Source organism: Biomphalaria glabrata, unplaced genomic scaffold (genome assembly GCF_947242115.1).
Source record: "Biomphalaria glabrata unplaced genomic scaffold, xgBioGlab47.1 scaffold_20, whole genome shotgun sequence".
NCBI lineage: Eukaryota > Metazoa > Mollusca > Gastropoda > Planorbidae > Biomphalaria > Biomphalaria glabrata.
The window spans coordinates 973,561-995,586 of record NW_026602928.1 but is presented as its reverse complement, the minus strand read 5'-3'; the positions used below and the strand labels follow the sequence as shown (position 1 = coordinate 995,586).

Sequence of the window (22,026 nt, the reverse complement as noted above, 5' to 3'; positions counted from 1 at the left end):
GTCCGAGGCTGGATATCTAAGTGTCTTGTAAATAGCTTGTATTGCTGAACATTTTACGAAACATACCTATATTTGCTGGTATTATTTTTTTTTCCTTTATATACCTTATTGTTTTAAACTCTGTTACTGATTGATTTATTGAAGATTAACAATATTTATAAACAGAAATTAATCTGTGTAGCATGAGCGTGTCTGTGTGTATTATATATATATATATATATATATATATATATATATGCATCTAGATTTACAGCTGGATATAGACTGCCTATTCCTATATTTCTATCTATAAAGTCTAGGATAGACATCTGCACATTGAATGATTATTTTTTTAAATCACAGTAGAGTAAATACTGGGGCACTGCGGTTGAATGGTTAAGCACTTGGGTTCCGAACCTGAGGTCCTGGGTTCAAATCCAGATGAAGACTGGGATTTTGAATTTCGGGATTTTTAGGACGCCCTTGAGTCCACCCAACTCTAATGGGTACCTGACTTTAGTTGGGTAAAATAAAGGCAGTTGGTCACATAACACCCTGCTTGTTAACCGTTAGCCAAAGAAACAGATGACCGTAACATCATCTGCCCCATAGATCGCAAGGTCTGAAGGGAAAACTTTATTTTTTTACTTTTTAGAGTATCTACTGAGTCTAAATAGATCATAGAATATAGTGACAAGACTAGAACTAGAAAAATAGTAAATTTAGACTATTTTAGACTAAGATTTTTATAGATAATAATTATTTTATGATTATATAAATTACTCTTAACTCTAGGACTAGATTTATTACAGTCTTATCTTTTTAATACATCTAGATATATTTATTAGGCATATCATTACTAGATCTAGATGATTATTTTCAATCCATCTAAATTAGCATATTATCTATCTGCTATCTATCTTTCTAAACAAGACTAGTTAGATCTAAAGTCTAAAGTTTAGTATTAAAAATTAAAGTATTTTTACTCGAAGACCTGCCCAAGGGCTAAGGCTAAGTCAAGTCTAAGCTTAAGCATAAGCTTGTCTAGAATAGTTACTTAAAGTCAACAGTCTGTCTACACTAAGGCTAAAGGCAGGCTCTTTAGTCACTTTAGATGCTAAAGTCTTCTAAAGCTTGTTTAGAATAGTCTAACTCACTCAGTCCTCAGTAACTGACTGTAACTTAAGTCTAAGTCTAGATCCAGTAATAGATCTGATTTCAAAACTTCATAAATCTAGTCAATCTAATCTAGATCTAAGATACCAGATCTAGACCTAGTATATCTTATACTTATATCTACAATGTCTACACTTAGACTCTACTCATCTAGAATCTATTCTAGATCTAGTATCTAGGCCTAGTATTTTCAAGGCCAAGCCCATAAGTTAAGTATAACTTAGTAAAAGTCATAAGTCTAAGGCCCAAGGCAAGAAAGGCATTCTATCTATATGATTCTTAGATTCTATTAATTATAATTATTTTCTATATTTATTATAATTTTAATCTAGATCTAGAGTCTAGATCTAGTTAAAAGAAGTTATCATCTAGCTATGATTATAATTAGATTTAATTAGATCTAGATCTATGTCAATTTATGATTTATAAATTAAAATTTAATTAGTCTACAAATTAGATCTATAATCTACATTTGTGCAGTCATTTGAGCAATCAATAGATTATTACTTATCACTTAAGGTAGATCTGGCTGAAGAATCTATACTTATAATCTAGATCTAGAATTCCAGAGAACATTTTCATTACGAAGATGTTTTATTGTTTACACCTGACTACAGTAAAAAATAGGCCAAATTAGTGCACTGTAGTCACGTGACTGTAATTAGAAACTTATTTTGTTTTCGCAATGTAGATACTACATGCAGGACAGAAATGCTATTATTAAAAATCCTTGGGCCTAGAGATTTCAAATCTTATGTAGAAGTAACAGAAAAATGCATATACTACACACAAAAATAATGATAGAACAAAATGTGTCAATTTGTTCATTCAAAGATGTGTACGTAAATGCAAAAATTCAAGGTCAGTCCCATTGGCCGCCATATTAACATTAATGAACTTTGGGTACCTCACATAAATGAAGAGAAAAAAAAAACCTTGGACATACAAAGCAATGTAGATGATTTAGAACTATGTTAAAATGGATTATCTACACGAAATACAATATTTTTTTGTAAATGAAGCAATACGAGTCTTGTAATAGTTCTGCAAATAATAACTATTTTTATCACTCAAGTTCAACCCCAAAAAAATTTACATTAAATTATTATTTTTTTTTTTTTTAGTTTTTTAATTTAAAAATGTATATTTTAAACCTAAAAAATCGATATGGATTCCTAAATAACATTTTTTATTTACTAATTAAGCAAAAAGTCATTGTCACTAATTTTCAAAGTAAAAAAAAATTAAAAATGGCCGCTCAGGTTTCCCGCAATTGTAAAACTGTCAACATCCGGGAATTTCGCATAGCTACACGGTGACTATAAGTTTTATAACTATCGTTACTATCATTATTAATACGGCGATGATCCGGTACGGTAATTTCGCATTTTCGGGTAAATACGTTCAACTTCTAAGATCATTTTAAAATGTAGAAATAGATCTATATCTTGACTAGATCTAGCCTTTAGGTCTGGTTTCAATTTTTATGCCGGCAGATCAAACTTATTAGAATTAGATCTAGATCTAGATAAATAGATCTACTTGCTAGATCTAACTTAGTCTTAGGCGTCTCAGGCGGGGCCATACGGATTTGTTTCTAACTTTTGTTTACGTTTTTGATACAAAGCGAAAGTTCGGAAATAGCGCATGCGCTGTAACTTAAGAATTGTAACCTCCTGTCTTTCTTTGAATTCAACTTATTAAGTTTTAGTTTGAAAGTACAAAACGTGAATGTGAAAAAAAAAAAAAAAGTCCGATACTGAATCGGCAATCAGTCGGACTGGCGTTTGCCGGCAAGCTTTTTTTTTAAACTTCGATTTTGCCGGCTATAGCCGGCGATCTTGCATCCATGGGCATATGTGTATTTATAGATGTTATCATGTTATGTGTTTGTTTTCTTTTAGTCTCCCTTTTTCTACTGATCGAACAGAACGAGACAGCTGGGGGTCACTCACAAAGGCCGCGGGATACACATTTGAGACCAAAAGAAAATCTGCTGTCGAGGACAGAAGCAGACGGCGAAAAGAAAATCTAAATCGACCACCTGCGGACAATGGTTATGCTTGCCCTGGGTGTGGCAGGGTATGTAGGTCACAGCTATCTGCAAGGGCTGCGCAGCCACGGGAAATACTTTCATTCCTCAATCATCTTCGGACTCGAAGACAAGCCTTATTAGTGTGTTCACGTGTTTTTCTCAAGTATGTTAGGCCTATAAGTGTGTATTACAGTCTCCTGTTAGTGCTGTTTTCATGTCAATAAAATTGAGTTGCATCTTACACATCAGTGTTGAAATCAAATATTAGACTTAATTGATAGCCTAATATATCAGGGGCAATACAGTATTTTAGATAAATAGCCAACTCATTACTAGCCGCAACAGAGTCGATAAAAGAAACGTAGAAAAGAGCTAACCTAATAACGTATATGCTTCCATAGGCCATGACTAATTTAATATCCCAGATAAGCTCGTCTTTTGCATCCATCTTAGTGAAGGCTACATTGAAAATGAGAATATATGTTAAACTTTGCGAACACATTGAGATTTTATGTGTGTGTGTGTGTGTGTGAACTAACAGGGATTCGTGTTCAGTACCAGTACATGACGATGATGTTTTGTAGACATCGTTGATCACGAATGAGAAGCATTTTGTTAACCGGTACATGATGATGATGTTTTGTAGACAACTTTCTGCACGAATGAGAAGCATTTTGTTAACTTCTATACATGGACAATGGTAATGCTGTGCTGGAAGAGGCAAAATATGTAGGTCACAGCTGGTGCTGCGAAGCATTGGGAAATACTGCATTCCTCATCAATCTTCGAACTCGAAGACAAGCCTTATTATTATAGATCCTTAGTTTGATTCTTTCCCTTTAACAGGACTATCTTCATTACAGAGAATCAATTATACACTAATAATAACATAATGAAACAGAATTTTTTTCTCCGAAATATTAACATGGGCATTGAGCTGAATTTACTTTTAAGTGTATTTTAGGTTTGGCTTAGTCAAATTGTAATTAAAAATAATATTTTATTTATTGTTCTTTTAATTAAGTTCATTATGACATCTTTCAATTTGTAGTCACTCACCATTGCCATAAGGCATTACCATTCTCAATCTAATTCATGCATTGGCTCATAATGGCTAAAAGCCTTAGTGTGATATTCAGTATTTTTGAAAAAGAAAAATGTTTTGTTGAATAAAAAGTTGCATTACATTTTACAATTTTAAGTGAAGAAATAAAAAAAAATGATTTAGAAAAGAGGACCATTGCAGTTCTAGTCAAGACATTGAATGCAAAAAGTGATCACTTATTTCAAGGAAGAGGTAATGAAAAACTGGGTAAAATTTTTAATTATCTTTAAATAGGAGAATCACAGAAGACTTGAGTCCATGTTTTGACTTTCATATATAGATTTATGGATTTCAAATATTTACACTTTTCTTTAGAGTAAACTGTTCTGGTATTCGTCATACATCCAAGCTTGTGCTAGTTGTGTGCCAGACAAAAGAAATGTTTGCTTTACATGTTTTGGCTGTACCTGCAGAGTTGAGGATAACTAAATTCCAAGTACAAACCTCCTGCAAGATGACCAGGATGTCATTGGGCAGAGTATGAACTCTGGACCATTGAGAACTCTGATCAACAGTCCAGCGTGCATACTGCTACGTTACAACCAGGCAGCTATCCAATGTTTATGATCAAAGTTAATATGATTAAAATAGATGCTTCCATAGAGTGGTTTCAAAAAAAAGAAATGTAATGATTTCTGTGACATATCCAAGTAGAACATTAAAGTTAAAAAAAAAAGTAAAAATAGGCTTACAGATGATCATAGTTTATAAGTGCGGAAAGAAACAATTTAATTTAAGAATCTATATTTATGAACTAGTGGGAAAGAAACAATTTAATTTAAGAATCTATATTTATGAACTAACTAAAACACAACAGATATGTAAGCATAAATAAATAAAAATGTTAATTTGAAAACATCAACAGTGCAACAATTTTATTAATTTTTTTTACAATTGTAAAATAATAAAGAAAATACAATAGACTTGCATATAGGAACACTGGACCAAACACAGTGATGTTTCCTACATTTTGTGACTTTACCATCACAAAAGAGATACAAGACACCAATAGTAAAGACAAACAACACAAATAATCTTTTGTTCCCCGGCAATCAAATTATTAAATAGAAACAAATAAATAAATTTAAGTGATTTTAAAAATGGCCTCAAAGATTATGCAGACACCTTGTTTTCACATTTGGAAAGATTGCAATCTAAATGGGAACAAACTGATACCAGAAAATGAAAATCACTGATTACAAAACACTAGTATATATGTTTAAATATTGATAATCACTGAATGCAATTACATTAGAAAAACGTTTAATATATACAGAATGGAATGTTCTTAATACCTTTTAACAAAACTAACTACAGCCAAACCTAGTTGTATTAGATTTCATAAGAATAAATTGTTAAATATTTTTAAAGTATTGACAAAACCATCATAAGAAAATCAACATACAATTTTCATGTGTCACATTACTTCTCTCCCAGATATTCATTCATGTTAGCTTTAATTCTTACAGGCCTAAGTTAAGTTAGGTGTTAGGATGGCTGCCTGGTCGTGAGGTTTGCGTGCTGGACTGTCGTTCGGATTTATCGACGGTCGAGGGTTCAAACCCTGCCCGCTCCCATCCCCCGTCGTCCTGCGGGAGGTTGAAACTATCTTCAACTCTGAAGGAACATCCGAAACATGTAAAACATTTTACAAACAGATGTAGGTGAGATCTCAATTGCTATTTAATTGTGTTGGGCTGTAAAAAAGTATTCAAAATTTTAACCAGTCAATATTTAGAATTTTATAAAACTTAATCAATTTCCATAAAAAAATTGTAGAGCTTGGCAGTGACTGTACAAAGATTTAAAAGTGAGACTTTGATAGAAATAAATTAAGCTATACTAATTATGTTACTATTTTACAAGCATTGCATAATTTTCAAGCCACTTGTCACTGAATCTAATACAAGATTATGAAAATGAGCCAAGCCATAGCTGTCTGTGCCAATAGCTGCTAAGCCAGATACTGGAGAGGTGGGAATAGTTGCATTGAATAATATAACTCCATCCAGAGCTCCAAGTGCACTTGAACCCTGAAAAAAATTTTTTTTTAAAAATAGAGTTATAATCCTGGTGGTGACAAAGATGGGGGTAGTGGTGTGTGTGTTTTCAGCCGATGCAAAATGCCACAGGCCAGCGCTAGATGAGCGGTCAACCAGGATGAGTTGTGACGTCACCTGAGAAGAGTGTCAAACATTGCGGTTTGGGCAGGATCAGTGTTCTGAATCGAACTCAGGCCAGTCACAAGAGATGTGACTCACTCAAGAGTCATGTGATTAACGGAATCCGGTTCTAGAATGCCATTAGAGACCCTATATGAAGAACAAAGGTACCAGAGTTGACTCAGTCACAAATTCTCGATCTACCATTCAGTACATTACGACAGAGTTCAACAAAGTACAGCGAAGCCAGCAGAGGTCTTGCTACAACAGTACAGATTTGATACAGCAGTTCAGATGTCCATGACAGAACATTGTACAGTCAGTGTTATGTGTTGCCAATTGTACAGTATTAGCTGTGATTTGTTGGACATTTAAGTTTTTGGAGACCTGAGTTGTCAAGTGCAGTTGCAGAGAACCTGAATAGTGAGATTTGTTACAATAGGTACATTTCAATTACATATTCAGATTTGATCATTTAAAGATTTCTTCTAAAAAGAAAATAATTTGATTTTAAAATGATAAGTTTACATATTTTTTTTAGTATGTCAATGCAAGTTATGTTCATCGAATCTTTGTTCTAGCTCTATTTAATAACAAACTTTATGAAACGATAAAAAAACTGTTTTTCTATGCTCTTTATGAATGTATGTTGGCCAGCTCTCATTAATATATAGAAGAGTGGCTATGCAGGCTTTGTACACTAGCATTTTGGTTGGAGTGGTCAGTTGTTTTTTTTCCCCAAATACAATTAGAGAGTTTTTCCAATTCTTTTTGTCACCTCAAGGTCTAAATTTAGGTTGCTGGCAATAAATCATCACAGGTAAGTAAATGCCTGAACAATCCGATGTGATTTCTGATGCTTATAGTAGATATTTCTGAGATGTGACAGAATTTCAACGATGGCACACAGCTGTTAAGTAATTAGAATGTAGAGTTAAGACTAAATTTATTTTTGTATGATGATTTGCTTTTATACTCAATGATGAGTAATGACTCTTCAAAATTTCTCCTTTCTTTAACCTTTGCTCTCAAAATTCCCCTTTTCAAAAAGAACTCTTTTTGTGAAAAAAAAATCACTAAAAGACATTGTAGACCAACATATAACGGTCTAATTGTGGTATGTTACAGTTTTTCTTTCTCTCTTTTAATTTGAATAAGGCACTAAATGCCATAGCGTTAAGTTAGATGTTAGAGAAAAGAGCTAATGGCACGAGCTGAGATTATTTCCCCTTTTTAACCTATTATGTGTCTATAACTATAGTAAAAATCAAATAGGAGAAAAAATAATTAAGACTAAAATGAACTGCCTGACCTAAAACATTTAGTGACTGACATAAAACATTTAGAGATTGACTTTAAAAAATATATTTTAAAAAAACATTAAACAACATCTATTAATAAAAAAAAAAAATACTTCTAAAAAAGAGAGAAATGGATGGCCATTAAAATGATGTATAACTTGGTATAACTAGGTTTTACAAGATTAAAACAATAAAAACAACAGGTTCGAGTGCCTGATTTTTTGAAGACAGGTGGACCCCCACACCCCAATCAGATCTGTTATTACTGGTACCCTCTAACATTTACCCAAAGACCAGTAATGTTTATAAGTAGGAATTTAGTAGGCCTATACAATAAACATTATGCTTATATACATATAAAATCTGTATATGTCTTGAGTATTTACTGACTTACACTGGGTGCGCGTGAGGCCCTTAGTTGCCTGAACATGGCATCATGCTGATGTGGCTCTGCATGTGTTCCTTACTTCTAGCATGACCCAACTAGATCTATTTCATCAAACATTTTCATGTGATAAAAAAAAATGGTCAAAATATCAGTCAAAGAAGTTGAAGATTCATTGACATTAGATCTAGACTAGATCTAATGTTTACTTCACTCTCTCTCTCTCTCAGAATCGAACTAGATCTAAGTCTAAATTTAGAGCTAAATTTCATGATCAATGTCTTTATCAATTTCAACTTCATTATTAGCTGTATTTAGTGTATTATTTGCGATAATGGGTCTAAAAATTGAAAGGTCATTGAGAAAATGGCCTGCACAGCTAAGGAAAATAAAAAAAAAATCACCAAACTTTGACGGCCCATAGAAACTGAAGCGAAAGACATAAAAATATCAGCTTTTTTAACAAAACAATCTATATTTCTACTTTTTAAAAAACCCAGCCAGCTCAAAATAACACCACGCGTCACACAGGAAAACAAGAGCTACACAAGTCATGCTGTGTGTGTGCTGTGGTGGGCGCATTAGTAGCGAGTGGGGCATTTGGTCACATTAGTAGCTAGTGGGTTAAATGTATATAATCTGTCTTTGTTTACTTACCAAAATCATTCCTTAAGTTCATACATGCCACTTTGAAGTATATATAAATAATGCCTTGATCTTTAAAGGCATCACATCCACCTAGATCCACTCTGGCAGCTACAAAAACTCCACTAGTAAAATTTAAGGTGGAGATACGGAAATTTATTTCAGAATATCAGACCTATAAAATAGAAGAATGTCTATTGTATTAATATAAAAAATAAGGTTTAGTATCTAAATATATTACAATATGCATTTTCTAGTGTGTGAAATGGACAGCTTACATGGATAATCATGAAATCAGAAAGGCTAATTTAGCACATTGCAATGACTTAGTGAGGAGATTTAAGTTGTTTTAGTGAACTTCACTTTTTATATTAGAGATATTTTTTAAAAAATGCTTAAATGTGTAATAATTAGTAAACTTTATCATTAAAATTTTATATTCAATGCTTTGAGTCAGTTTATAGAATAGGCTTGCAACAGTAATAACCAAGCCAGATTGCATTATACAATCATATTTAAATAATGAGCAATGTATTATATTTTTATAAAGTCTTACATACTAGAACAAAAGTTTGGGTTTCCAAAGTATTGCAAAAAAAATTATTCAGTTTCTATATACAAGGTGGCCCAAGAGTAGGTTTACAGGTTTACCACCCCAAACTACAGCCTAGTGTTTTTTTTATATACTATACTACATAAACTACTATTTGTTTATCAATCATACTACTGCTACAAGTGTTGATATTTACTTGCTACACTACTTGCTATTATTTACAACAGATACTAGTATTTGACCTATTGTATCTTTCACATTTCATGCCTTGTTCTAACTAAATACATTGTAATAAGAATTAAAGTAACACTGTAGAGAAACCTAAAACAAGGCTTTATTAAGCTAGAATGACACATGAACTGATGAAAGATACTAAGACAATAACACATTAAAACACATTCTCACAATGTTACACCAACATAAACAAGTATCAACTATTTTATCACAATGTAGCTATCATAGCTATCATGTTTACCATTAAAACTGATAATTTATACTCTGAGGAATGTTTTTATTGGTATTACTAAGCAAGTAGCTTCCACCATATGAAAGGTAGTTTAATAACTGTAAACTTACTTTTGGGTCACCCTGTATATCAACATCTGTAACAAGTCTTTCTGTAAAGCTTGCTAACCTGCTATTTCTATTATGTTTGGCTTTTATAGTAAAGATTTCAAGATTTGAACACTATACATGTATTTCTACTTAACATTGGTTTAAAGTACCGGTATATATATATAATCCTTACCTGTGCAGTCTTGTGTTGCAATTGGTCTGTAATACCCAGTTTGGCATGAACATGAATAACTTCCTGGTGTGTTAACACACTTTTCATTCTTCAGACTATTGCAGCTACTGGTATTTGTACACTCATCTACATCATCATCACATGTTGGACCAGTCCATCCCTTGTTACAGAGACAAGTTCCATTTGTTTTGTCACAAGTTTGTTTGTTTGTTTTGAATGAAAGCTGTTACAGTTACACTGTTGGCTACAGTCTTTACCATAGAAGTTGTCACTGCAAGCTGTGGAGATACATATGAATCTTGTCACTAGTAATATTAATTGTGACAATTATTTAATCACTATTCTTCTTCTTCAGTCCGATTTTGAAGCTATACTAAAGAGCCAACAAGAAGCTTTTTAACACAAAACATTTAGTATAAACTTAGTAAAATAAAATAGATATGTTCTTGTACATATATTAATTTTTTAAAATAGCTTTTATATAGGCCCACATTCATGCTAATATGATGCTCGGAGTATTCATTTTTGGATCAGTGGGGAAGGGGGGATCCGGGAGATGGTTTTCTGTGCTGCCTTTAGGCACTCAGTAAACACAGCTCAACTCGAGTTGAGTATCAAACCTCTAGCTCCTTTGCTATGTAGCTAAGCCAAGCTCTAGCTTACTTAGCCTCTTGTTTAAATATCCCACACTGAAATGTATTTAATCAAAATATAAATCATGTTAGTATTTAAATCTTTAATTCAATAATATACTAAATTCAACAGGATAATCACTATAAGTATGCACAGTGACCAGATTGCAATACTTTTGGTATTGAGACCAAATATAGTATCAGTACAACTCCTATGTTCAGCTCAAATGAAATGTTCATGTCAGGTATAAATATATATAGTTCGTCAATCGTGGTTCTATGATGATCACTTTGTCATCCAGGGGGCTGAGGGCTTTGCACAGGGGTTTTATGCTTCCTCATGTGGCTGGTGTGTCCTATGTGAGCCTGGAATGTTCAGCTGCACACTGGGCAGGTTATTCCAGCTGGAGCTAGAGTCATGGACTTTGCTTTTCTTCTCTGGCATTTTTCTTCTGCCAGCGTGGTTCTCTTTTCCTCAGCAACCTGTGTGCCAGTTTTCACAGCGCGACCCCATGATGCTCTGTCATGTGCTTCTGTCTCCCAGGTGGCTGAGTCTATGCTGAACGCCTTCAGTGAAGCTTTGAGGGTGTCCCTGAAGCGCTTTCTTTGACCACCTTGCCAGCGCTTTCCTTTGCTTAGTTGGCCATACAAGAGTCATTTAGGGATGCAGTGATCTTCCATTCTGCAGACATGTCCTGCCCATCGTATCATTTTCATTTTGTTAGAAAGAGGACCTTTACTTAAAAGAAAAGCTGCAACTCACATATATATATATTACCCATGGGTCTTTATTTGTGTTATCACTGATTTTATCACTGATATAGTGTATTAGAAACAATGAAACAAAATAATAATGTTATAAATGAAGCAAATGCGTGAATGTAATAATGTTATGTTTTGCGTATGCGTGACCTTTCGGTAGTGTCTAGTGTGTAATAAACACACAATATCATGAATGGCTTTTAAATGTAGACGAATAAGTTGCTGCATTAGGGAACAAATTTTTGTAAAAACACAAATTTGAAGGTTAATTTTATTAATGAAATGAATGGACTATATTTTGTATGCTCATGTGTTATCGTTAAAAAAAATATTTGCGAAGAGCAGATCTATCATCTTAGAATAAGATCTAGGCTTAGAGAGATTTTCTGTTCCGCGCATGTGTGACCTGTGTCTTGTCTCATGTAAACATGGCTATATGATCTAGATTCATGACATAGTAATACTTTCATAGAGTTGGGCAACTTTTTTTTTGAGGGTCTTAAGTTTGTTTTAGAGTTACTTTACATGTTACTTTTCCAGTTAGTATCCAAGGAACATTTATGCCAAGTTTTTATCAAAATTGGTCTAACGGTTTTGATTTCTATTTGGGACATACATATATACATACGCCTTACTTTCTGCTTCATATTATAGATAGGCTATATAAGTAGTTATATTATAATAATTTATTCATTGTTATTAAAATTTTAAGGACGTGACAACTGTCTATAAATATTATTCTAAAATAAAGAAAATACGTTAAGAGACTATATGATACACTTACACTGGCAAATAATTCCATTGGCAGCCAAGGATTTACCAGGAGGGCAGGAACATATAACACTTGTATTGTCAGGTGTTTCACTGCACAGATCACTACAGGAACTAGAGCTGCACAAGTCTACATCTGATACAAATAATACAATTTCTATATAAAGACATCACTAAATATGAAATGAAAAAAAGAAATATATTAGAAACAAAAATAGTAAAACATTATTTAAACCTAAGCCTCAATCATTTTGCAGAAAATATAAAAAAAAAAAAAAAAAAACCTCTACAGGTTCTCAAATCACTGTTTAAAGCTTGTCCTTTAGGACAGAAACAAGTTTCATTGCCATTGACATTAATACACTGGTACTGACAAAGTGAACTGTTGGTGCACACACTGGTCACTGTGAACAAAAAAAGATTACCATCAAAATGAAACTCAAATTTTAAAATGACCTATCAATAAAGATGAATGGACAAGATATCCATTTTTAAAAATTGAGGTAATTATGATAAAAACCAAGAAAAAGTTCCCTTTAGAGATCTAATATCATAAAGATTAGAATATGTAGAGCTCATGGATTATTTGTGGTTGACAGTTAATGAAGTGGCCTGATCAGCACAATGATTCTTTTCTTCTCTTTCCCTAACATATCATGCACATCCTTTAGAACTCAAACTCAGTACAGTCTAAAAACTTGATTTAATGTATTTCTAAAGCAAGACTCATATTACAGATAAAAGCAGAGTGTTTTAGCTATTATCCATCACATTTCCGAATCAATTACAATAATTAATAACATTCTTCATTTTGTAATTGCATATAAATGTTTAAAGGAATCAGTACTATTTCTTTTTTCAACTTCACTGCTACTAAGGAGCCAACATCTCATTCAAAGTCTCAACTATTATCTAATAAAAGCCAGGAAAATCGATTGTTTTTCACAAATAAGATAATCTTACCATCACATGTATATCCATCTCTGTTAAGGACATAGCCAGGTGTGCATGAACACCTGTAGTTGCCCAATGTGTTGATACATACACTTGTACATCTGTCTATTTGTCGAGCACATTCATTGATATCTGAGTACCAAAATACAGAAACACTAGATTAGATGCATGTTATCTTTTAGAGGATCTACTAACATAGATCATTATTAAAAAAAAAAAGTTACATTTTTCAAAACTAAACTAAACTTAACTAGTGAGTGTGCTAAACCACACTTCTTATAAATTACCAATCAAATTAAAACAAAGGCTATAAAATAAAAGGTATTTCCTACCATCACATGTGTTAGTTGATGCATTATAAGCAAATCCTTTATAACAGCCACAGCTGTAGCTACCAACAGAGTTCTGACATGTCTGCTGACAAGTGTTTAACCTTGGATCCAAACATTCATTGACATCTAAAGAGTTCAAGCAACATTTATGACATATCACACATAAAGTTACGGTACACTAAATAAATAAATAAAGGAACAATATGTTAATTAATTAATACAATTTGTTGAATGAACATTTAGGAAAAGTTTTCAAACATTCATAATAAGAGTTAACTAGAATTATTATTTTTTTTTATGAAATGACATTGAACTATCTGTGGTATCTTACAACTAGATAAAAATTTGTTTTGATAAATTTCTCTTAAATCTTTTTTTTAAGAAACAGTTCTTGTAAGAAAAAGTTCATATCAATTATTTTGTTTACTGACCTTCACACAATGTGCCATTAAGTCTTTAACCAGATTTGCAAACACATGAATCAGGACCTATACGACTCACACAATCCTGTCTATCATTACACTGTAATTCCCCATTGGTACACTGGTTCACATCCACATCACAGAAAACTCCTAGGGTTGGGAAATAAGATGGAATAATTAGATCTAGTTCTTGGTAGATTTATTTAGTCGCATTTTAAGTGTTTTCTTGTGAGAAAAAAGTATTATTTATATGTTCATTAAATCTGATTTTACATTCATAACAATAAATAAAGGACAATAAAAAATACAAAGAATCCTACATCACAATGTCATTGATTTGTTTTACAAGTTTTGGATGTTCCTTCAGATTTGAATATAATTACATCCTAGCCTAAACTCTTACAGAAATAAATAAGAATTTCTATCCAGAGCACAGAGTTAACATAGCATTATAATCTTGTATATACCTATATATCCAGGTCTACAAATACATCCTCTAACATTATCACATCTTAATGCTCCAGTAGAACAAGAACAAGATCTTGAACAATTGACTCCCCAAGTTGTGCTACTACAGTCTGTAAGCAGGAAACATTGGAATCAATGTCTTGAAACATTAAACACAACAAATTTATTTTATTTAAACAAGAAAATATATTTATATTACTTAAAAAAAAAAAAACAAGCTTATATTAAGCATAGGTTTATCCATTAGTTTGGGTCAGTCATGTAATTAAAATCGTAATAGATCTAGACTAACAATAAAAAAGCATTTATAAAAAAAAAGGAAAGGAGGGGAAGAGGGAACTCATGGCTCAAGCCAACATGATAACCATTCTGCTAGTGAAGAGCTTATGAACACAAAAAATGTATAGTTATCTATTGTTTCTATAGTCTCGACCTATTTTTCAGGTTTGTGTTCACTCAGACAATGACCTACAAAGTAGACTAATTCAGCTTATAACACCCCTTCAGCCAATTACAATTTATTTCCCTTGTTTGAGATACAAAACAAAATAATTAATTACCCATAGTTAATTAACTAATCGGTTAATTTTTTAAATTGATTCTTGTGTTGTCAGGTAAAAGAAATAAGCTTGATCCGAGATGGGGTATGGGAGAAATAACTTTTTACCAGAAAGACAGACAGAATGAGCTGATATAAGCTTTGTAAAAAAAATCAATATAACATAACAAGAAATGAAACATTTCTATTTAAAAAATCTCACAGATCACCAAAAAAAGCATTTGAAAGCATTTCCATAAGAGTTTTTAACCATTGTTTTATAAATAGTATTTAAGATTTGTTATACTATTGCAGCTGCATCCATCATTGTCCAAACTTGACCCAGGGGGAACATGAACAGCTGTATCCTGGTACTCTGTTAACACATCCAGACTTGAAGCTGCACAAGTTCTTTGTTGATACTTCACATTCATTGATGTATGTAACCAAATTGTGACAGTGAATGTTAATCTCATTTTAAAACTTCCTATCCTAGAAAAGATTCCAGTTATACACTAATGTCATAATTAAGATAAACCTTACCTTCACATGTGTCTTTGCCAACTAGATTGTAACCATCAGCACAAAAACAATATGAAGTGTTCTGTTGAAAGTCTACTGTGCATCCTTGAGAGCAGTTTAGTTTCTCAAAATCACTGCATACATCTTTCACTGGAAGTGTCAAAAAAATTCATTAGCTTTTTATTTGAACATTATAATACTTAAAGTAACTATTAAAAAAAATAAAAAAATGCAAGGCCAATGACACTAGCTCCAGCTTGAATAACCTGCCCAGTGTGCAGCCGAACATTCTGGGCTCACATAGGTCTCACCAGCCACATGAGGAGGCAAAAAAAAAAACCCAGTGCAAAGCCCTCAGCCCCCCCCCCCCCCCCCCACCTGGATGACAAAAGTGGTCATCATCAAACCACAATGGACGAACTATATAAACAGAGAGAGAGAGAGAGAGAGAAAAAGAAAGTTGGAGTAGAGAAAGAGAGAGTCAGGGATAGATATACTTAATAATTACCTAGTAGACATGTTAGCCTATCATCATTTAATCTATACCCGTAGTTACAATCACAGTTGTATTTTCCAGGCACATCAACACAGATTTGTTGACATTGATGGTCCCCATTAGCACATTCATTGATATCTGAGGAGATTGTAACAGAGCAACTTGAGTTTTTTTTTTTGGATTCAATGATTTCTAAAACATTTTATTAGCTCTAGAATTAATGTCTAAATTGATAAAGAAGTTTATCAAGAAAATAAATCTGTGTCAATTATTTGATGTGAAACATACTAATGCAGTCCCCTTTATCATTTCTTGCATATCCAGGCTTACAGTTGCAGACATGACTACCAAAGTTATTGACACAATCTTCAATAAGTGGGTTGCAGTTGTTTAGGGCAGGATCAACACATTCATTTATATCTAAAACAAAATAGAATAGAAACAAATATAGCATTTTTAGGCAGTAGTGATAAATGTATACATTGTTATATTTTTATAGTATTTGAGGAGATGAGACGTTGTTCCAGGAATGAGGAAAGAATTTTCTGTTGGACATAACTTTATAAGTTTCAGATGTTCCATCGGGCATTAAGATTATTATGTCTTAGTCCAAACCTCCTGCAGGATGGCGACAAGCAAATTTCGCACCTATGGCCATCAAAACGACAATCCTAAACACATGCTGCATACCAAGGCAGCCATCATCCTGGCTGATTATGTTAAGTGAAAGTAATCTCTTTAGATAAACCTAAAGAATAGGGGTTAAAAAATGCTCTATTTTCTTTTGATTAATTTTCTGGATAGTAGTGACATGGGATAATGAGCTCAAGACAAGAATTTTTATGATTTAGGCATGTTATAATTTAAATTTCATGAAAATATTAATATCTATCATAATAATACTTTTATTTTAATTTGGATTTTAAAATATTAACTACATATTGTCTAGATCTACTTCATTTTTAAATTCCATAATCAAAAATTAAAATAAAATTTAGTTTTCTAAACATTAATTTGTTTTAAATAAAAATGGCATGCATTCACTTCTCTATCAAACAAAACATTTTCTGACAACAAACAAAAAAGTAATTGAAGTTTAATTATAACAGGGTAGTGAAATACTAATGAACAAAATGGATAATTTCAGCAAAATGTGAAAAATAATTACAAAGAGAAAGAGTTAAAGGAAGTATCAACAAATCTGTTTAAAGAAATAATTCATACAGCCCTAAATGACTTTAAAAAAAAAGGAAAAAAAAGCTTAAAAGACAACATCATTAGTAATGTAGTATTAGTAGTCAAAAGTACTGACCTTGACAAGTTCCATTTCTAACATATCCAATAGGGCAAACACAGGAATAGCTTCCCAAAGCATTAACACAAACATCACCAATCAAACAGTTGTCTGTCCTTAGTGTACACTCATCAATATCATTGTTGCAGTTGACTCCCTCCCAGCCTATGTCACATACACAGCCTCTGACAGGATCAGATGTCCCGTGCCCACTACACTGATAGGATTGATTGCAGTTGACACCATAGAAGGACTTCTCACAAGCTGAAATGTGTAGACCTTTCTTATTAAGTAAAAAGCTTGACAGAAAAAAAAAAGCAATTTATTATCCTTGATTTCAATGGAGTTAGCATGTAAGTTACTATTCATTAATATTTTGTTTGGTTAAAACCACACAGTTACTTTGAACATTTCCAGAAAACAGTGCTTGCAAACATCATCATAAATGTGTATTTTTATAGCTATTATAAATTTTACATTTTAAACACAGCATTTATCATGGGATGATAGCATTAATAAATGACTTTTATAAGACATTAGAGAACACTTATTGCAAATGTAAATAATTCTTCAAATTGAATTTTAAAAGCTTTTTTTTTTCTTTCCCAATAAAATGAAAAAAAAAACAAACTTCAGAACAAATGGAAAGAGTGTTTTTATTTTTGCCAATATATTTGACTATTAATGTACTAAAATAAATGCCAACCTGTACAAGAAGTTCTATCTGCTTCTAGTTTAAAACCAGCATAACATGAACAAGTAAATCTGCCATAAGTGTCTGTACAAATTTGACTACAGGGCTTCTTGGCAAGACTGCATTCATCTATATCTGAAGAGGAAGAGAGCTTTTTATTTTGTAATTGCAGTAAAGAATTCCAAATAATTTATTATCAATTTTGCAACATATAATATTGATCTTAAAAATATTCCTAAATTATTTTATGATGCTTACAAAAAGATAATATAAAGAAAAAGATGTATAAACCCTACATAAAACAAATTAAGAAATCAGAAATTACACTTAGTCTAATATATAAGAAAAGATCATATAATAAATACATTTCTGATTGTTTTGTCATCTAATTTTGTATAATGCAAGAAAACTTATAATTGTATTTTATATTTACTTGTGCATGTTTTGTTATCTCCCTGAAGTGCAAACCCCACTTGACAATCACACCTTGCTGTACCATTGTTAACAAAACATAGCTGGGAAAAATTCAGGGCTTGGCACAGCTCTACATTACTTGAATCTGTAAGTTATTTTAGGTTGAGCAATATTAACAAGCAACTACAAGTATTATTCAATAATATATATATATATTATATATATATAATGAATGTTTTTAATATGAAAGAATAAATTACATTTGCAGTTAAATTTTGTTTTCTCTCTTTATCTTAGAAAGAATGCTTAGAATTATCATAATAATGAAATGCTGAGCATTTTGTTAGTGGTGTGAAAATATGCACAAACATGTACATGCATGTTATAATATAAGACAAGTTAAGTTTGCCAAGTTTTTGAAGATCACAATAGATGTGAGCAACTCAAAATACAATATATTAGGGCCTTGAAGTTTTCAAAATTAGTACAAATCAATAAGCATCAAAAGAAAAAAAATATTTTATCTTCAGCTTACTTTTTTCACAAACTCCACTTTGGAGAGTATATCCATTGAAACAATTACAAGAGTAACTTCAGATTGCATTGACACAAGTTTGTGAGCAGTCATCTATGTTCTCTTCACATTCATTGATATCCAGCACAGAAAAAAATCAAACAGCCAAAATATGGGGTCCAAATAGATCTAGTTTACAATTTTACCACTATTAATTCATAGAAATAGAAAACAATACAAATGTTACCATCACAAATGTTTGTGTTGAGTGTATTCAATCTGAAACCAATGTTACAGCTACAAATGTAGGATCCAACAGTGTTTTCACATCCTTGTGGACATGTCAAATTATCTTTACATTCATTGATGTCTAAGAAACAGAATGTCAGAAATAGTAAAAACAATCATCATTTTCTTTCTATGAAAATTTTAAAAGCCCATAAATTTAATTACATGTTAGTTTAATTAATACAAATATTTGTCTTATAAACTTCCAGATTGTCAGAGTAGACCATCCATGTTTTTTTTAAAGATAACTACACAGTACAAAAATTAGTTTATGTTTTAAAAATCATGTAAATGAATTAATTTTATATTTTAAGTTGATCACCGTCAAATTTCATTAGTGTGTTTGAGAGACTTAAAACCTCTCTTCCAAAAGCACTGGACATTTCCTGCAGTTGTGCACAGTGATAATAATAATCTTTATTATCCATAAGGAATTTTGTCTTACAAATTGAGCATTACACACAAAAAATTATAACTATAAAAAACAAAATATACATTTTGTGAAATATTTTTATCAGATAGTTGAAATGTATTTAATGATTTGAATGCAAGGAGTTTTTGTGTCTGTTTGTCTTTGTAATGAGTGTCTCGTGATGGTAAAATGACAAAATCCTGACTCAAGGGTGCTTTTTATTTCTAAAATGTTTTTTCTTTCTTATGAATGTTTTTCACAAACAGATGCCCAAGTGTTGTTTTTTTTTACCATTAACTTTACTAGCAGCATGCACATATATCAACATACAGGTAAAGAACATGTGGCTTCACAGACTTGTCATGTTTTAAGTTGATAACATGTACTATTTAATCATTTAACACACGACATTTAACAAACAAAATTATAACTTAATATTATTGTTTCAAATGTCTAATAAGGGTAACAGATTACATTTTTCTATACAAATGAATACGAGAATCAGGGATTCAACATAATTAATTTCTACTAATGAACTTACAAAAAAAAAAAAAGTCACGTTGGTGTATCAGCTAACTGACAGTACCAACCCGCCACTCCCTCACTCTCGCGTTCTTCATTTCTAGACTAAATCTAATTGCTTTTAAGAACCAATCAACGTATAGATCTAGACACAATGTGTTCCCCCACCTTTTCTGTTCCTCCCCCCCCCCCAACCATGACCTCCGTGACCCAACAGGACGGCTTAGCGTGACATCCGTGACCGCTCGTAAGCTAGTCAAGAGAGGGAAGAAAAAAAAAGGATACGAAATGCGTAATGCGACGGGTTAAATGCGTATTTGCGTACTGACTGTCATTTTTGGGAGATTTTGCGTAACGAATAAGCATTTTGCGTAACGGTAGGCAGGTCTGCTCACAGCTTAAATAGAATAAAATCTGCTAAATTTTAGAAACAATATAAAAAATCCCAATCAATAGAGTAAAAAAAAGTTTGTAGTACTCCTTTTCAGACCTTGTGATCTATAGAGCAGATGATGTAAGTATCATCTAATTCTATGGCCAACAGTTAACAAGGGTGTCAGGTGGCCAGCACAACAACCAACCAACCACATTTACTTTCCCCAATTAATGTCAAGTAGGCCTACCCATATGATTAGGGTTGGGTGGATTCAGAGGCGTCCTAAAAATCCAGTTCAGAAGTAAGTTCAAACACCAGCCTTTACTGAGATTTGAACCCAAAACCTCTTGGTTCAGAAGCCAAGCACATTAAAACTCAGCTACCACACTGCTCAATTATAAAATGTCTAATAGATCTAATGAAAATTGCAATTTAAAAATTAATCTGCTATCATATTATCTAGACCTAGATCTTGGAGTATCCTGTCTAGTCTCTACTCTAGATTTTTTTTTACTAGATCTAGAATCATTTAGATTACATTTCTACAACTAGACCAGACTTGAGACTAGTAATATTGTAATATTTAATTATGAGTATGAGGCTAGTAGTAGTACAACTACTCACGCACTCACGGTACTAGTACTGGTAAGTAGTACTACTACTAGTTACTAGATCTACTTAATACTTAGACTTAGTATTTAGTTTATTTAGACCAGATGACTATAGAGTCTAGTAATAGTAATAGATCAGATGATCTAACTACATCTACCAGATTCATTTAAAATTTATTACCGAAATCGTCAGTAATTCGTCAGTTAATTGCCGTCAGTGGTGTCTGTTAGAATCTGTTTACTAATCTCAATTGCAAGAGAATCAACAGAATCATCTAGACTTGATATGGGAATTTGAAATCTATCAATTTTCCCTGAATTTCTATGACAAACATTGAGTGTTGCCATTTCTTTTATTTTTAGATCTAAATATTAATGTCACTGTTTTTGTTTACAATGAATCATCATGGAATCTACCTAGGAGTAGGAGACTAGGTCTATTCGTAATTTCAAAACAAATGAGTTGACTGTATGTAAGCTTAAAAAGTTTTTTCTTTTTAAAAGCCACGAAATTAAACAGTTACCAAGGATATTTTTCAATACATCAATAGGTTTTATTTAATTTAAAGATTAAACGTATTTTAATATCACGAATTTCATTTTCTTTGTCAGTTTTCTGTAGATCTATTCTTCTTACATAGATTCTAGATGTATGGCGCAACTAGATCTAAATCCTCCCCACCCCCATTTTTTTTCCGCGGAAACGCTTCAAAGACCAGGTTAGGCGTCAACTTTCCTTGGCTGACAGAAGAGAGCACCTGGTTGCATGCGGCCTCAGAACGAGACAGCTGGAGGTCACTTACGAAGGCAGCGGGATACACATTTTAAAACCAAAAGAAAATCTGCTGTCGAGGACAAACGCAGACGGCGAAAAGAAAATCTAAATCGACCATCTGCGGACAATGGTTATGCTTT

At 32.4% G+C, this 22,026-nt stretch overlaps 2 protein-coding genes and 1 pseudogene across 2 annotated transcripts; all 3 read right to left on the bottom strand.

The window, feature by feature from the left end:
- Positions 1 to 8,963, bottom strand: part of LOC129924147 (THO complex subunit 2-like) — a 31,445-nt pseudogene extending 22,482 nt beyond the window's left edge.
- On the bottom strand, positions 8,958 to 13,989 carry LOC129924146 (fibulin-5-like). Its single transcript, XM_056017971.1, has 7 exons — positions 13,968 to 13,989; positions 13,541 to 13,666; positions 13,218 to 13,340; positions 12,539 to 12,658; positions 12,268 to 12,390; positions 9,918 to 9,997; positions 8,958 to 8,963 (listed from the first exon to the last, which is right to left on the bottom strand). Exons 1-7 carry the CDS (start codon positions 13,987 to 13,989, stop codon positions 8,958 to 8,960), a joined length of 600 nt encoding a protein of 199 aa, XP_055873946.1.
- Positions 13,541 to 20,284, bottom strand: LOC129924148 (fibulin-2-like). Its single transcript, XM_056017972.1, has 11 exons — positions 19,513 to 20,284; positions 19,150 to 19,272; positions 18,408 to 18,533; positions 17,987 to 18,109; positions 17,299 to 17,544; positions 16,275 to 16,406; positions 15,999 to 16,124; positions 15,512 to 15,640; positions 14,430 to 14,540; positions 13,972 to 14,112; positions 13,541 to 13,666 (listed from the first exon to the last, which is right to left on the bottom strand). The coding sequence occupies exons 1-10, from the start codon at positions 19,616 to 19,618 to the stop codon at positions 13,997 to 13,999; spliced, it is 1,338 nt and encodes a 445-aa protein (XP_055873947.1). The 5' UTR covers positions 19,619 to 20,284; the 3' UTR covers positions 13,541 to 13,666; positions 13,972 to 13,996.
- Between the last annotated feature and the right edge of the window lie 1,742 nt (positions 20,285 to 22,026).